This window comes from Cebus imitator, unplaced genomic scaffold (genome assembly GCF_001604975.1).
Source record: "Cebus imitator isolate Cc_AM_T3 unplaced genomic scaffold, Cebus_imitator-1.0 Scaffold76, whole genome shotgun sequence".
Classification (NCBI taxonomy): domain Eukaryota; kingdom Metazoa; phylum Chordata; class Mammalia; order Primates; family Cebidae; genus Cebus; species Cebus imitator.
Genome location: NW_016107391.1, coordinates 12,524,196 through 12,543,299, shown reverse-complemented (window position 1 = coordinate 12,543,299; position 19,104 = coordinate 12,524,196). Strand labels below are relative to the sequence as shown.

Genomic DNA, 19,104 nt, shown 5'->3' with positions numbered 1-19,104 from the left:
AGACAAATCATCTCAATTCTACTATTGGGAACACTGAATGTCAGAAAAGACAACTAACTTTTTCTTTTGAGGGCGGGTATTTTTTTTTCTTCATTTATTTCTTTTTATTCTATTTATTATTTATTTATTTTTGAGATGGAGTCTTGCTCTGTCACCCAGACTGGAGTGCAGTGGTGTGATCTTGGTTCACTGCAACCTCCACCTCCCGGATTCAAGCTATTCTTCTGCCTCAGCCTCCCGAGTAGCTGGAACTATAGGCGTGTGCCACCACACTCCGCTAATTTTTTGTATCTTTAGTAGAGATGGGGTTTCACCATGTTGGCCAGGATGCAATCTGCTGACCTCGTGATCCACCTGCCTCGACCTCCCTATTTATTTCTTCTAAAAAAAAATAACAGGATACATGTGCAGAACATGCCAGTTTGTTAGATAGGTATATGTGTGCCATAGTCGTTTGCTGCACCTATTGACCCATCCTCTAAGTTCCGTCCCCTCACCCCCAATGCCTCGACAGGCCCTGGTGTGTGTTGTTCCCCTCTCTATGACCATATGTTCTCAATGTTCTACTCCCACTTATGAGTGAAAACATGCAATGTTTGGTTTTCTGAAGAAATGACTAAATGACTTTTTTATAGTCACAGAGCTAAATATTGAGGCTGGGACTCAAACCCTACAGTATTTGACACAAGAGCATCAATTATTCTTTTAGGTGGGTTCTTTTTAAAAATAAAACACCTTTTTTGAGGCAAAATTGATTTACAAAAGCCTGTTTTTACAGTTTGATGAATTTGCACACATATATACAAAATCTTAAAATTTTATTCTTCTCATTTTACCTTCTTTATACTTAATGGAGAAAAGGGTAAAAGTCTATTATTTAAACTCTAATCAGAAATTTTTTTATGTATCAAATAATTCTTGAAAAAAATTTTAACGTGTTTACTATCACAATTTTCTTTATGTACAAACCTAAAAACTAATGTCTTAAAAATACATCTATAGTTTGAGTTACTTGACTTTAAATATTTTATTTAACAAATTACATCAAAAACTATATTAAACTTCATATCTTAAATAGTAATAGAGATTTAAGAGCTTCAGATATTTGTAGATATAATTATTTTGAAATTATATTCATTAGATTTCTGCAGTTTATAGATTACTTCAATAAAAAATACTGACCACACTGAGTACAAAGCAAGTTGTGAAGAATAACAAAATGATTAAAAATTGGCATGTTGTAAAAATATTGTGTCAAACTGTTTGGAAGTTTGAGTTCATTTGCAGTTATAAATGAATGCCCTCAATGCTTTTTCTAGTATACTAAAAAAGCAATTTATACAGCTTTTTGGTAGCAGGATATTTATAGTTTTAATTGTCCCTATTTAATGCTTTCAGGATATGATTATGTTATAACATTATAAAAATGTGTTAGCCAGAATTCCTGATTTATGTGCAATCAGAACACTTTTAAATTTTTCCAGCTGTATCCTTAAACTTACCTCATGAAAATCTTTTAACTGTGATTCATCTTACCTATTTTTTAGAGTTTGTGACAGTTTGTTAATCTCTAAGGCAGATGAAATCATTAAACCTAAGTAACTTCTTTAGCTTGTGAGCAAAATCATATAGAAAGCCTAAGAACTCTGACTTTTATCTTTCTTCTAATTAGCATAACAATTAGCATACAAATTTTCAGCTGTTTCTGTATAGGCTGTGCAGTAGTGTTCCCATTACAGATTTACAAGAGTTAGTTGTGTCATCTACCATGTGTGACTTTTTGAATGTGCCACAAGCATTATATTTTCAGAGGTTCACTGAAATCTAAACTGAAAATTTCAGATGGTGTATTTTATTATGATCTATTAAAACTATAATAGTGTATGTCAGAGTTTGGTTTAACTCAAACTCTTTAAGGATTTGAGGGTTTATCTTCTAAAACCATCTGATAATCTGCCCTTATATTTTCTGAACAGGGATAAGATGTGAATGTGAAGTAAAATAAATCTGGAAGCAGGAGCACAAAAGCTAACTGCAGACATAATTTTTTTTTTTTTTTTAACATTCTTACTTCCATATAAAAGCGATCCATCTCATCATCTTAATGTGGGGAGGAAGGGGGTGGGTGGGTCTCAGGGGAGTAGTTTGTAAAAAAGCTTAAGGAAACAAGCCCTGTTTTGGAATGTGCTCTTTACCATGACATCTTGCCCATTTCACAGAAGAACAGAATTTAGAAATTACCACTTCCGCTCCTACATACCACTGTCCCTATGAACCTTGTTTCTTTCACTTTTTTCCTAAACATTTACTTGAATCATCTTTCATCTCCTTCCTCTTGTACCATATTAATATTTTATATAAAAGTATTAAAGCTTGCCAAAGATTTAGAAGTGGCCCATGTGTGTACATACGCCACTGACCTTGAATATCTCTGTCACTCTTTAGGATAACAAAATAGAATCAGTGATTCACTTTTATTTTCCTTTAGGAGCCCATTAAAAATACATCACACATGCACACATGATTTAAAAATATATGTATTTCCATCTATACTTAATTTTGTTTCCGTACATGGAGCAAGGCAAAAAATTATACTAAATTTGGCAAAGAAAATGTAGCATTTAGCTTGGACAGTGTATTAAATCTTTCATCTAAGTTTCTATCTCACTGATTTCCAAGAAAATCAAAATTTAAACTTGTCAATTTATGTTATTTTCCCTCTAGTTTAAATGGCTTTATTCTTTTCCTTCCTTCTTTCTTTCTTTTAGTTAAATAACCATTTTTTCTACATAGCCCCTCCTAACCTGTCATCTGGTGCTCTCCAAGTAGCTGGGAGGGGAACTGTGTGTAGGTCAGCAATCATAGGTTCTTTCACTACTCTCTGAAACCTTTTTGGTCTTTGCACTTTTGCAGTAAATTCCCTTACTTCAGGGCAACCAGAGCACACTGTTGGATTTGGTGGCCAACCATGCAGTTGGTAAGTGTAACTCAAACATATTGGCTCACCTACCTATTCAATTCATCTACACCACACTTTTGTTTCAAAATTATACTTTAAGTGCTGGGGTACATGTACAGAACATACAAATTTGTTACATAGTTACACACGTGCCGTGCCATGGTGGTTTGCTGCATCCATCACCCTGTCATCTATATTAGGTATTTCTCCTAATGCTATCTGTCCCCTAGCCCTTCACCTCCCAACAGGCCCCAGAGTGTGATGTTCCCCTCCCTGTGTCCATGTGTTCTCATTGTTCAGCTCCCACTTATGAGTGAGAACATGCATATAGCATACTTTTTATCTTTCCCCTGAAGCTTACCCTACTAGCTTGTACTGCTGAAGACACTGCTGAGCTTCAGGCCATCATCTATAGGTTCCCTGTGTTAAACTGCCCACCACTCTTACTTCTGTGGCAGTCAGAGTCAATGTGAGCTCAAGAATAACTCAGCCCTTCTCTCCGCCTAATTACTCAGTATTTTCACTGCTTTTCTGCTTGAGCTATCCTATATTGACATGAAATAGAGTTACAAAAGTATTCGCTAATACTAATTCCTCCTCATCTGCCATCAGAGAGAAGCCTTTGAAGGACTAGAAAGACATCTGCTACACGGAAATACCAGAGGGATGCATATTAATACATTTTCAAATTTGTTATAGCTACGCTGTACAAAACATATCTGGACTCATAATTTATTCATCTAAATATTTGTCAAGTTCCCACTAAGAATTCCAGAAACTGTTTTACACATTGGGAATTAACATATTATTTCCTGTCATTGTGGTGCTTAAATTCTGATGAAGATAGTGAATATACATATTAAATAATTAGTTGGTATATTAAAAGATAAAACTGATATTAAAAAAATAGCCCATATACATAAGGGATAATCTAAGAGTTCGAGGGGAGAAGGAAATTTATAATTTTAAGTAGAGTGATCCAGAAATATCTCACTGAAGAAAATGACAAGTGATATATGCATGAAGGTGTGATGATGATCTGGAGGATACATCTAAAGAAAGAATGTTTCAGGCAGAGTAAAAGCCAGTCAGCAGGTCCTAAGGTGGAAGGATACTTGTCACATTTGAGAAATGACCAAAAGAAAGCGAAGGTAGCTGGAATAGAATGAATAAACAATCACGGGAAATTTCAGATTTTGTATTTCTTTTTGACTTCTTTGATAAATTGTAAAATTTATTTACATATGTTTGTTATATTGTCTTGATATTGTTAAGAATTGTAGAGATGTTTCCTTATTTGTTTTGATGCTGATAACTTGTATCTATCTCTCTTTTATCCTTAATAGCTTAACCAGGGAATTATTCATCTTTTTTTGCCAATTTTCTTATACTTTTATAGTTCATTTATTTTCCTCTTTTTTACTTCCTTTTATATTTTTAAGCTTTGATAGGCTTTTTTTCATTAGCCCTCTGAAGGAATTTAACTATTGATTTTCAATCTTTTTCTTTTTTAAATTATACTTTAAGTTCTGGGGTACATGTGCAGAATCTGCAGGTTTGTTACATAGGTATACACATGCCATGATGGTTTGCTGCACCTATCAATCCATCATCTACATTAGATATTTCTCCTAATGCTATCCTTCCCCTAACCCCCAACTCCTTGATAGGCCCCCGTGTGTGATGTTGCCCTCCCTGTGTTTTGTTATACTCTTCTTGTTGCTCACCAAGCTTTTAAATTTTTTATAGACTATTTTTAGAGCAGTTTTAGATTCACAGCAAAACTGAGTGTAAGGTACAGAGATTTCTCTTATACCCCCAATCCCCACATATACATAGCCTCCCGTTATCAATATTCACCACTAGAGTGGTAGATTATTTTTTTAAATTGATGATCTTACACCACACATTACTATCACCCAAAGTCCAAAGTATTTATTAGAATTCACTCTTGGTATTTAAAATTCTGTGGGTTTGTACAAATGCATAACTGTATCCACTATTATAGTATCATATACAGTACCTTCTCTGCCCTAAAAAATCTTGTGTTCCACCTATTTATTCATTCCTCCCTTCTTAATCCATGACATCCACTGATCTTTTTACTTTTGCCATAATTTTGCCTTTTCCAGAATGTTAGATAGTTGAAACCGTACAATAGGTGGGCTTACAGACTAGCTTCTATCACTTAGTAATGTGTATTTAAGATTCCTCCATCTCTTTCCATGGCTTGATAGCTCATTTCATTTTAGCATTGAATGATGTTCTGTTGGATAGAGATACCAGCTTATGAATCCATTCACCTTTCGAAGTTTTGGCCATTACAAATAAAGCTGCTATAAACATCCATATGCAGGATTTTGTGTGAAAGTAAATTTTCAGCTGCTTTGGGTAAACACTAACTAGTGTGATGGTGGATCATATGGTAAGAGTATGTTTAATTTTGTAAGAAATTGCCAAACTGTCTTTCAAAGTGGCTGTACCATTTTGCTTTCCAACAGCAATGAATGATGGCTCCTGATGCTCCACATTCTCTTTAGCATGGGGTGTTATCTGTGTTTTGGATTTGGACCTTATTGAGCTTTATTTATTCTGTGTTATTGCCTTACAAGTTTTGAAATACATTTAATCATTAATTCTCAGATAAATATCCTATTTTGTTGTCTGTTTCCTCAAAATTAAAATAATGCAACACCTATAATTGTGTCTCACATGTATATCATGTTCCTTTAAAAACATTTTCTAATCATTTTCTTCTCTATTGCTGGAATTTGGGTATTTTAAATTAACTAATCTATCCAGCAAACTAGTTCTCTTTCCTCCTCTGTTTAATCTGCGGTTAAATCATCTATTGAGATCATAATCTACTGAGATAATAATCTCAAATACTGTGATTTTAAAATCAAAAATGTCTGTTTGATTTTTTTATAAATCCCAATTCTCTGAGAGTTTCTGCATCTTATATCAGTTTTGTCTAACTTTTCCTCAATGTTCCTTAACATATTAATCCCAATTATTTTAAAATCCCATCTGCTAACTGCAGTATTTGGTCACTCCTTGGTGACAGTTTATTGTTGACATGTGGTCAAATTGACCTGCTCATCATGCAAGCCTGGTATTTTTTCAATCAATGATTAATGTTTAAAAATCTCTGCAGCAATGGAGGTTCCAGATGATGATATTATTATATAGGATAAATTATTTAGTCTTTCTTGGTAGACAGTATGGGAACTAATGATCCTAATTTGGTACTGTATTGTGTCACAAGTCCACATGGAGATTCTGTTTGGCTATTCAGAGATTTGGGATTTTGCTATTTAAAATACCATTCCATGCCAGTTGTAGAATATGGCAATTTTCTTGAAGGAGAATACTCTATGGCTTCTCAAGTCTCCAGTTTTGTTACTTCAACTTATGCGTCCACCAAAGTCTCCAGCCTTTTATGGACAATAAAATCCAGTGCTGGTTGGCCCCTCCCACCCCCATTTGTTTTTCTTTTTTCTTCTGCAATTGTCCTCTTCTGGATTAAGTCCAGCTTCTCATTCTCTGGTTCTTGCTGAAAATCAGCAAACCACCAGGGAAAAAGTGGCGTTAGTGATTCAGCTCACCTTTGAGAGTTTCCCCTATTTTTAGGATTTAAAAGCTTCTATTCTTTTTGTTTCTATGGTTCACTGATGCCTTTACAAATACTATTTTCTGTTTTATATAGCCTTCCTAGTTGTTCCCGACAGGAATATTGGACCACTATGAACTACTCTACACTGTGCACCACTGGCTTTGTTATGTAATGAATGGATACATTTATTTCTAAAATATTTATTATCTCCACTGTAGTTTCTCTTCTTTTATCCATAAGTTATTTCAAATTCTGTTTCAAAATATCCACTTATTAGGAGGAAGAAGAGAGGAAGGAATTGGAAGAGTAACTATCTTTGTGTTGATTTCTAATTTTATTGCTGTGCAGTTAGAGAATATTACCTCTGTGACATTGTTCTTTGTGTATGTAGTGCTGTTTGGTGGCATTGGCAACTTTAGAAAAGAATTTATGTTTGAACATGATATGTATCTTCTAATTGTTAAAGAGTATGTGTGTGTGTAAGAGAGAGAAAAAATTATATAAAACTTTTCAGATGGAATATTTAGATTCTCTATTTCTTCATTTTCATCTAATTGAATCTATCAATTATTGAAAGATCAATTATTGATACTAGTTTAGAATTCTCTATTTTAATTTTATCATTAGTTTGAGATGAATTTATGATATACAAATATATTTAATATTTTCAAATACTTCTTATAATTATATAATTATTGCCTTTATGCATAATATTTTTACTTCAGGGTATTTTATAAAATATTAATATTGTGAACCAACTCTTTGGGAGTTATTTGGCTTGGTGATTCTTTTTTGTTGTATTAATGTTTTTATTATTAAACTTTACATCTGTTCTTTATGGCCAGATATATAGGAATTTTATTAAGCCTAATCCAGTAAGTTTTTAAAGTAAGTTCCTTTTCACCTAATTTGACTACTAACATATTTTACTTTATTTCTGCTTTCACTTTACCAGATAATTTCTCTCTAGTTGTTTTCTGTTTTACTTCTATTGCAATGATTACATTTTTCTAATTTGTTTTGCCTTCTGTTATTTTGCTAGTTATTAATTATAGTTCTTTATTTCAGTAGTTACTCATTTTGAAAAGTACATATTCTCATATTAACATAGTCTAAAATGGGTTATCATTTCTCTTCTGAGTCTGTACAATAGTAGAGTTCTTTAGATTAGTTCATGTGTTATCTAATTTTATGGTATTGAATTCACTGTATTAGTTCCTTCATTGCATAAATCTCACACACCTCAAAACTCAGATATTATTATTACTGTCACTGTTATTTCATTGAGAATGTTTATGAAGATTTTCATGCCAGTTTTCTTGTATTCACCCCTTGTTTCTATGTTCAGCTTCCTTTTTTCTGCAGCACTTTTTTTTACTAGTTCCTTCACTGAGGGTCTTTTCCAGATTAGTGCTTATTGTAAGAGATAACATTTAAATTTTCATTTATACATTTGTGTACTTATTTATACATTATAATTACATATGTTATCCAAACATATAATAGATATGTATACAAGTATACTACGATTGTGTACATTATACATTTGTGTATGTACTTGAACAACTTTTATCACGTATCAGTGAAAGTTTTCTCAAAAAACTGTTTATTACACCAATAATTGTACATGAAGTACCGTGATGAAGTGTTTTCTTTCTCTAATTGACAAAAAGATATATTTGGGTTGTGGTGGCACAGTGAATGTGAACTTCAAACTTGCTCTATTTAAGTTAAATAAGTATTTATTTCATCATTATTTTTCTCTAGTTTTTATATCTGTGGTCTCTTTCTTCACAGGAAACCATTTCTTTACTTGGTTTGTAATTATGATTTGTGAGCTCATATTCAGTGAAGCATGTTTCCCCTCTGAGAATTTCATGCTTGCTGAGGTGATAAAGTATCTCATCATGGTCATATTTCATTGGTTATCACAGGACAGGCAAATATCCACATAATGGTATCAACTTTTATGTTACATATATGGCTTAGTATTTCTTAAGCTTCATACTGATGCTCCTGTGCTCAGGGTAGCTTTGGGTTTTTATTTCTAGCATACTCAGATTTTTTAAGCCAAGCTTTCTTGTTTTTTCCTGCACTGGCAGATTCCTAAGGTTATTTTCAAATGCTTGATGGTAATTAACAACAGCACTTTCAGGCTTTTTAGTTTATGCATGAATCTCTGTTCCCTACTCACCAGTGCCTGTACCCACAGACATTTTGAAACCACACATTTATTTAAGAAGTTATATATCTTATCTGTTACTCAGGCAGTGGCAGCATCAACTCATGATTTTCTCTGTCCAGATTTGAATTTCTTAAACTTTAGCTTTGCACTTGGGAATTATCTTTTCTTTTTCAACCTCAGCTATACATTCAAAAAAATGTTTATTACCTATAATTTGTCATCTCTCTAAGTTTTTAGCAAAAAGGGATTCAGTCTATCATGATGCTATCATGCATAAACAACATTTTAAGATTTATACAATATTCTGTCTTATTTGATCAGATGTTTATTATAGCTTTTATTGTACTCCTTTCTCTTTCTAGATCAGTTTTCTCTTAGTATTTATAAAAACTGCATAAGTGTTTTAAATTACTTAAACATTTAAGAAAATCTGGAAGCCTTTAATAAAAATCTGTCTTTTAAAATAGAAATCAACTACACTGATACCAAACTTATAACTTCCATAAGGGTACTTTTACATTCCTACATCACCTTCTTGTATTTTAATGAAACAGGCAGTTATTAGCCAACTAGAGAGACAACTTAGATTCAAAAACACATTCAAAAACCTATTTGAATTTAATCATGTAAATGGGTTTCATATTATCTGGGTACTATTCGTACATCATTCCAACTTTTTTTCTAATTAGTAATAAAACGAATTTTGGTTCTTCACAATTGCACTTTTATTGCATTGTATCACATGACAAGTTAGTCTTTGTTTCAGATAATTTCACCTTTGCAGTTCCTTTAACACACCCATGACTGAGGAGATCCCGAATACAGTGTTGATGCAGAGATGTGCTACATGGCTGGCACACTTAAAAACCCTAAGACATCACCTCTATGAGTGACATTAACTCTCATAAGCATCTGTTTGCCCTTTCCCCTGTTTAGTCCTTTGTTCAGGAACTCCCCCAACTCCCATTGCCTGTCCCTGGCTAACCCTTGCCTGTCCCTGGCTAACCCTTGCCTACTCAGGGATATCACTAAGTTGTTACCCTCTTTCAAAGCTTTTTGTGCTTAGATTTTTCTCTACCATATTTCCCTTTTTTTATTCTCCTGTAATATCTTATGTACATCTTTATGTGTTAATGAACAGATTTTAAAATGAGCATTTTAAAATCACACTCTTTTTTTTGGATACAGTCTTGCTCTGTCACCCAGGCTGGAGTGCAGTGGTGCAATCACAGCTCACTACAACCTTCACCTCCCAGATTCAAGCAATTCGCCTGCCTCAGCCTCCTGAGTAGCTGGAACTACAGGTGCACACCACTATACCCAGTTAATTTTTGTATTTTTAGTAGAGATGGGTTTTCACCATGTTGGCCAGGGTGGTCTCAAACTCCTGATGTCTGCTGATCCAACTGCCTCGGCCTCCGAGGTGCTAGGATCCTCGGAGGCCGAGAGTGCTAGGATTACAGCTGCTAGGATTACAATCCTCCAAAGTACTAGGATTACAGGCATGAGCCACCATGCCCAGCCAAAATCATACTCTTAAAGTCATATGCCTCATCATTGCACATTTACTGCTTGTCATGTATTTCCTTTTTTGTTCCATTAGGCCTCAAATAATAGTAAGAGCCATAGAGTACAGTCATAGGATCAGTATTTTACCTAGAGCTGTGCCAGGAATTTGTACCAAGAATGCCTGGATTTTGAACTCAGGTAGCCTAGCTAGTGCTTAAAAACACTACTTCTGGAGCCCAAAGACTTAGTTTTGTTGGAATGCATCCATCTCATCACATAAAAACTGTGATTTCTCCATTAGTTCCATTACTGGAAAATGCATCCCCTAGGGTTTTAGGAGTCTCTTATCTTATGAGGTGTGTCACGGCATGTGTTTTGTTTTCTGATGAGAGGTTCAGTTGACTTCTTGTACATGACTTGACTCATTTTTAGGTGAGAAATTAGAAGGTTGTTTTTGTTTGCTTTGTATTTCCAGAATTTTTTGTATTAAAACAGTGCTTTGAGCTGGCAGTGGCACATGCCTGTAATCCCAGCACTTTGGGAGGCTGAGGCGGGTGGATCACTTGAGGTCAGGAGTTCGAAACCAGCCTGGCCAACATGGCGAAATCCTGTCTCTACTAAAAATACAAAAAAAGTAGCCAGGCATGATGGCGGGTGTCTGTAATCCCAATTATTTGGGAAGCTAAGGCAGGAGAATCCCTTGAACCTGGGAGGCAGAGGTTGCAGTGAGCCGAGATCATATCACTGGATTCCAGCCTGAGCAACAGAGCAGGACTCTGTCTCAAAAAAATTGTGCTTTGAAAAGGGTCTGTATTACATCTACCTTTAAATAACACCTGTGTTAAATCCTTTGCCCCTTAACCCCATCTCTTATTATAATAACAAACATGTGGGTCCTTGAACTGAAAAGCTAGGCTTTTAAACAGAATAATGTAAGTCATTTAAATTAGTGTGGTTACAATCATTCTCCGTAACTTTCAAATCAAAGAAAAATTCCTTAGTGTTTCAAATCTAAGAACAATGGAACTTAAATTTATCGGAGTCTCAAATGAAGATTCTGACTTTACACTTTGGTAAAATAAAAGTAGGAGGAGATGGCCATTTTAAGCGTTCTTTTGGGCCATTTTTGGTCTTACAGACCACACCCTAGTCTATAAGAGGTTCTACTAATTACCACTCAAATTTCGAAGACATGATTATCATATTTATGAGACTTTACTTTTCTCATGATAAAACTGTATCTTTTTGTTCATATGAATATGTGATGGCATGATGTTTTTGATACATAGTTGTAATCATACCTGTGTAAATATGCACTAATCATTTTTGAATATTTTATATTATTTTGTATATATCTACATTTTGTTGCATAAACATGTCATTATATTATAAACTGTTGCCTGTATCATCATATTTTTTTGCATGACCACATGATAGTTATTGATTTCCTATAACCTGGTGATTATGGGTTTCTATCGTCTCGAGTTCCAAGAGAGGCCATTGTTCCCTCTTTCTCTTACCCTGTATCATAGGGCTGGAACAAGAAAGAAACAAAGATTGTATACTTGTCACATTCCTTCTGCTCCCCACTGCTGTTTCTAAACCCAAACCTCTCTGATCTTGAAGTTTTTGAGCTTTAGCAATTTAAAGCTGTGATAAATCTTGATTCTAACCCACATTTCTTATGGATGTTGGTCACCTCCCACTGTCCCAAGTTCTTTCTGATCATGTGCAATTTCATGTTTATATTATTAGTTCACCCAACACTATTTAATAATTATTGATCTCAACCTAGATGACCTCTACCTGCACCTGTCTTTACTCTTGTGACAATACCTAGTCATGTCTTAGAACTTTCTCTCTGAAATCTTAAATCCCTAATGCTCACTCCCTGATTGCAGTCTCTAGTACTTTTTCATAAAATGTCTGCTCTTTTCATCATTGATGATTCTATTCTCTTCACCACTGTATTCTTTTCTCCAAATTATCAGGCTCCCTCTAACCTTACTTCTTTACTCATCCCCCATAGATCCATATAAGTGTTATGCCTTCTTTCACTTTCAACTTTACTGACAACTTTTATACCTTGTGATCTTTACACCTGATTTACAAAACCACAACCTAAGTTGAATCTAAATTTACTCTTGTGTCAGCCACCAGGTTGAATATCACTCAGCTGAGTACTATGTTAGTGCTATTCCAAACTCATGCACTCCTCAGCTGAAGCAACATATTTTCTGACTCATTTACATTAAGCACTCCTATAGTACTTATTCAGCTCTTTCATATTTCCCTAAGTGGCTATTCCAATCCTTTTATTCTTTTCCAAAAATTACTATTCAACTTCCATTCACCTTTGACCCATATATCAAATCATGTTTTCTCTTTTTTCACTCAGACATACAATGATTTCGGAAAGTATTTTCCTTAAATTAATAAAATATTCCATGAATACCTACAGCAAATATCATATGCAACTGTGAAACTGTAAATATTTCTATTAAACTCAGAAGGAAAAACAAGGAGCTTAGTGTTGCCCATATATTTCAATAGTATGTTGAAAATCCTAGTCAATGCAAATACAGTAAGACATTAGAAAAAATAAAAATTACAAACAAGTGGCAGTACCATTTTTATGTGGGGAAAGTATGACATTAGAGTGAATACTGGAGAAGACATGTAAAAATCATTAAAGTGACTGAATTTTATATGTCCTAGTCCATGTGACAAACATGTAAATGACATGATAACGCATATTAGCTGAGTTTAAATCTGAACAAGGTGGTGGGACTCTTTTAGCTGTGGTGAAAAAAGTGGCAAAATATATGGGAATCTTAAGGGAAAATTTGTACTGATCAATGATAGCAGCATGCTAATTATAGTGAATTTAATTTAGTATTTGGGGGAACATTTAATCTCTTATTATTTTATTTCCAAATGCTATAACTTTCAATACTCTATTTAGAGTAAATTTTTTTATCCTCCCTTTTTCTTATCTTTTATGTTTAAATCAAATTTTAAAAAGTTTTTATTTCATTTGTTGCTTAATAGAACGATAATAGATAAAGGAATATGATTTTCTCCTTCTCCCCTCCTCTTCTCCCTTCCCAGTCCCTTTCTGTCCCTATCTTTATCTTTCTGTCCTACTTTGTCTTGATTTAACCTTGAAGTAATTTAAGTTATCTTAGTAAGCCAAATGAAGTAACTGAGCTTATCATCTGTCTGTTCATCAATCCATCCATCCATCTACCTACCCATTCATTAAGAAGTCATTTCCTCTATTTGTAGATGATAAATTTCTATAAAATCTATTTTAATTTATAAAGATATAAAAAACGACATCCATATGTGTATTTCATCTTTTTGCTGTTTCTTCATGTAGTTATATTTCTAAAAGTAATATATTTATACTACCTTTTGCTTAAAGATTATTACATCTCTACTTTCCTGATAGGCTTGTGAATAACAGGCCTTGACATTGTACTTGAAGATTTAAATGAGTTGTTGAGAACGTCAGGTATACTTTCAGCTAATCTCCATTTTCAACCCACCTACAATGCTTCTCCCTAGACCATGTGTGCCTCAGTCTTGAGCCTTTCTGGAGTTTCACCCCATGCAGAAATTCTCTTCTCATCAAAAATCTTCCTCTTGTCATTTAGGCTGTAGCTTTCACTAGATCTGTTCTTATTCTTCCATGAATCTTCTAACTTTCCCAACATGGGCATGATGATTTATTCTTTTAAAATTGTATTAAAATAATTTATTTACATTATTTCTTACCATTATATTTTGTTTCTGGAGAGAGAAAAAAAGTCACAGGCAGTCAATTGACCATCTTTAATTAGCATAAGCTCTGTATTAAATTTTTTTCAGAACAAAATAAACCTCCAGCAGATGGATTCAAAGGTGAAATTAAATCCACATTCCATCATGTTTAGTAATTATGTGGTCTTTGGTAAATCAGAACTTCCTAGGCCTAAATATCTTCATCTATAAAAGGAGTTCAAAATTTAATTTATAAGGATATGGGAAATAGAGAACATACAATGTATCAAAAATAATTGATATAATAATTTTTGTTATTTAAAAATAATATGAAAACTTACAGTTGGTAGGTTACAATTTATTTTCTGAAATGATCATTATTCAAGTATATGTCTTAATTTGTAAAATGGGACATAAATATTTGACTACAGAATATCAAAGAGTTTAAATATTATCATTTTTGCTGATAATTTTCAAAAGATCAAATTATCTTGCTAAAATTTTTACCTTAAGCAATATTTCAGTATCATATACTATGCAACATACCATTTAGCAAAGAAATTTTCAAATTAAACCTTTTTAATTTTTCAAATATGATATAGGTCTATGCCGTATTAGTTTAAATAGTGTCTCATGAATAGAATTTAACAATTGTATTTATCCAAAATATAAATTTAAGTTCAAGACTGCCTTATATGTAGTTTATTTTGCATTGTTTTTCTGAAACTATGTTCTTCACAGTAATTGACTATATTTAAAATAATCATTGCTATTTTATTTACATTTTCTAAGTTGTAACTGTTCATTTGTCTTACATGATGATGAAATTGGTATTTATAACATATATTCTTATTCCTTTTGAGAATTTGATAATTGGTAAAATAATTTTACCTAAAATATGAAATTGAAAAGGATATGAGCAGTTTTTTGCCTGGCTTATACATAAATGCTTGCCCCTAAAATTTCATGTATTAGGGCTAGATTTCACAGATTAATATCGACATTTTAGTTGAGACAACTGTCATTTTCAACCTGCTGCTAATAACTAGTATAAACATTTGCATATTCATTCAGACATATAATAATTAATGTTTGTGTTTTTTAGGTATAGCTTACTTGAGTGGAATGTGTAGCGAAAAGAGAAAATGTATTATTGCTGAAGACAATGGCCTGAATCTTGCTTTTACGATTGCTCATGAAATGGGTCACAAGTAAGTAAAAATCATGACTATGTTAAATATGTTAGCATATAATTTTGTAATTCAAGTTATTGAATTGCATGGATAACTTGATTTTTTCTTTGGGCTTCAAGTTTTTGAAAAACTAGGGAGACAAGAAGGGGTGAAGACCGACTACATTTAAAGAATATCTTTTGAGTGTTGCAGCTATTCCTGCTTCTTTGAAAAAAATCTTAATACATTATTAAAATCTCCATCAAGACAGTCATTACATAGTGCATGATTGATCTCGCTACACATTTTTAAATGATACAAATGTTTCTATAATCATAAGACTACAAAGCTATAAACTTTCAAACATTCACTCAGTACAAATGAAAGTAATTCCAGCTTATGGTAGTACCTATATTCATTATTACCAGGTGCAAGTAAAGGAATTAATCCATATGATTTAGATGTGATGTACTTGAAAGAGAATGAAATTAGCCATATAATTAACATGTATTGAATATTAACTATGTCTCAGGTACACTTATAAATATTTTACATAGATTAGTTCACTTAATACAAACCCAAGGAGGTAATTATTATTCTAATTTTCTTTTCACTGAAATTAATAGCAATAATTAATAATAGCAACACTTATATACTATTTACTATTAATATTTGCCAGACATGTTTCTAAGTGCTTTGTATATACTCACAGCAATTTTGTGATGTGTTATTAGTGTGCTCATTTTTCAGGAAAAATACTGAAATATACAGAAATTAATTTACCGTCCTGAAATTATAAAAATGGTAATTGTTGGAGTGAGGGGTTTGAACTCAAGCCATTTAACTCAGGTCAAACTGTTCCGTAATTCTACATTAAGTTGTCTGTTATCTTAGGGCCTAGATTCCTCATCTGTGAACAGGGATATACTTTTGATATGAGTTTAGTTTAGGATTCAAATTACATAAAACTATGATCATATTTTTAGGAAGTTTATTAAAGTAGAAATGGTGGCCTGGAGCAATGGCTCATGCCTGTAATCCCAGCACTTTGGGAGGCCGAGGTGGGCAGATCATGAGGTCAAGAGATGGAGACCATCCTGACCAATATGTTGAAACCCGTTCTGTACCAAAAATACAAAAATTAGCTGGTCATGGTGGTGCATGCCTGTAGTCCCAGCTGCTCAGGAGGCTGAGGCAGGAGAATCACTTGAACCCGGAGGCAGAGGTTACAATGAGCCAAAACTGTGCCACTGCACTCTAGCCTGGCAACAGAGCAAGACTCCATCTCAAAAAAAAAGTAATGCACGGGTTGGGGAATCAGACTTAATTTTGAATGCAGGCTTTCCTAATTGCTGGCAATATCAGCAGTACAAATGAAAGTGTTTTATTTGGACTCAGATTTAGTGAGGCCCTACTCAGGGAGGTGATCTTTATGGAGGACCCTTTAGTTAAAGACATATTTAGTTTGGCCTTCAGTGTTTAAAAATTGAATTAGTTGCCAATATTAAAAAAGTATAAATTTGACATAAAAGTAAAATTTGCAGACCTGGTAACACTCAATCCACAGTCTCACATGGCAGCCATTCCTAGGAGCTGGGCAGTATCTGTACCCCTTAAATTAGACCCGTCTTTCTCAGTTCATCAGAGGCCCCAACACTCTGGTATGGTATACCCAGCTCACTTCATTTTCATTATATTCCTGGAGTCTGTAGGCAGTTGAGTAAAGTTTTAGTTGGCAGTGGAATTTGATTGGTAAATGAAAGCTTAGAAGAAATAGTTTACATAGGACATGACAGTAGTTAATTTAAAAAGTTATTTCCATAAACGCAAGTGATCAAATTGTGATCAGATAGCTCTGTGAATTATCAAAAATTAAGCATAGCTATAGCTAAGTATCCATAACCCAGCATAAGAAATAGAATATCAATAGCAATTGATTTTTAATTTTTGTAATTGATCAAAATTTACCCCATGGAAATGTTTCAAAATGTGTATACACTGTGGAGTGGCAAATTTAGCAAATTAACATAAGTATTAACTCACGTACTTAGCATTTTTTTGTGTTGAGAACTTAAAATGCACTCTCCTAGTAACTTTCAAGTAATCGATTTTTGATGACACCATTTTTAAATGTATAAATATGCGGTTGTCCCTCAGTATTTGCCAGGGGATTGGTCTCTACATATACTCAAATCCATGCACATCCAAGTCCAGCAGTTGGCCCTGTGGAACCTACTTATTTGAGATGTTTGTCCTCTATATATGCAAGGTTAGCAACCTGCAGACACTGCAATTTTGATCCTCATTTAGTTGAAAAAAAAATTGCCTATAAGTGGGCCTACACAGTTCAAACCCATGTTGTTCAAGGGCCAAATATCCTTTCATATTCTCCCATACAGGCTTTCAGTCTTCAGTCAAATAACCAAGAATAAGAAGAGTTAATTATTTACTTAAAAAAAAAGATAAATATACCTTAACATCATCATTCTTTACAGAAAGTGTACAGTGCAATAACCTTGTTTAATATATCATTCTAGGAATGATAGGCTATAGACCCTTAATTCCAAAACAATTTCGATAACTGAAGGGTATTTTCAGTTTAGTCATAAAACCTATGAAAAAATCATAGGCATCATTTAAAGGAAAAAATGCTAAGAATAATGTCTAGAGGCAAGAAAAACTTATTAATAATTTTAAGAAGCTATACGTAAATTAATCATAAATATAATTCTCATAAAATACAGATTTATTAATAATTATTATTTTTGCTCTTGAGCTATGCAGTAACACCTTGATATACAGTGTATATTTCTGCAGATTTTAAATAATTTTGTCAAGTACCCTCAATAGTAGAGCTTACTTTTAAAAAATATATTTTTAAACAGATATGCTTAAAACCAGATATGCAAAATTAATTTCTTCAATCTTCATTGTATTCTAAAATGTAGGAAAAATACTAATTAAGGGAATCAAACACAATACAGGTTAATTTATTAACATCTAAACTGTTGACCATGGAGCTATCACTATTTAAATCAAAAACTAAATGAGGTAATTTAAGGAAAAGACACTTTAGCTTTATGTAGTTGGTTTATGACCAGGAGCTCAGATTGGAATAGCTCAAATGGTACCAAAATATTATTTTATTTGACTTTTATAGAGCTGTACCCAAAATCAATAGAGATGTGCCAAAGGTATGTGTAATACTTGATGGACTAGGACCAGGATGTGATATATGTTGAACTACTCTGTTACCAAAAACTCTTCATAGCAGTAAGCAATATTTGTCTCAAAAGTAGTGGCTGGTGTTTTCTCCATGCTAGACAGCGAGAGGCAACAGCAGTCACAATAATGTCATGTTTATAAAAAACAAATAGGAAGAAATTTATCTATATAAATTATGTCATCATTATCATAGAGTATAAGATATAAGGCACAATGTAAGAAGAAATAAAGAAAGAAGGTTATAAGAAAAAATGTCTATATGCTCATAATCTCTCCAGTGGGGAAAGTCTTCATGGATGTTAAATAATGACATCTACAGATTCTATGCACATGCCATTGTGCATGCACACATTACAGAGACACAAACACATATACACACAGAGCCCTTTTACTTAGAGGTATGATTAAGAGTTAGCTACTTAAGTGAAACTCTTTAATCCTATATTTTTCTTTTTCTTTTTGAATTTCCTTTTCTTTTTTTGTGTTAAATTATGTAAGTGAAAACCGTCTTCTAGAAACTAAAAACGAACTATGATATCATATAATTCTGCAACTCGCAATCTTAGAATAACAGAATGATTCCATGTAAACTTCAAGGAAATTACATGTAAAATAATCACATATAAAATGTTTCAGAACAGATCTAGAAATTCCCAGAACAAGTTAACATATA

At 33.2% G+C, this 19,104-nt stretch overlaps 1 protein-coding gene across 3 annotated transcripts in view; it reads left to right on the top strand.

Moving 5' to 3' along the window:
• The window catches only part of ADAMTS19 (ADAM metallopeptidase with thrombospondin type 1 motif 19), a 248,812-nt gene that overhangs the window by 92,869 nt on the left and 136,839 nt on the right, over positions 1-19,104 (top strand). For all 3 annotated transcript variants that reach the window (XM_017532489.2, XM_037739941.1, XM_037739942.1), the window contains exon 8: positions 15,140-15,245. In XM_017532489.2, the coding sequence (XP_017387978.1) occupies positions 15,140-15,245 (106 nt within the window). The remainder of the gene's footprint in view (positions 1-15,139; positions 15,246-19,104) is intronic.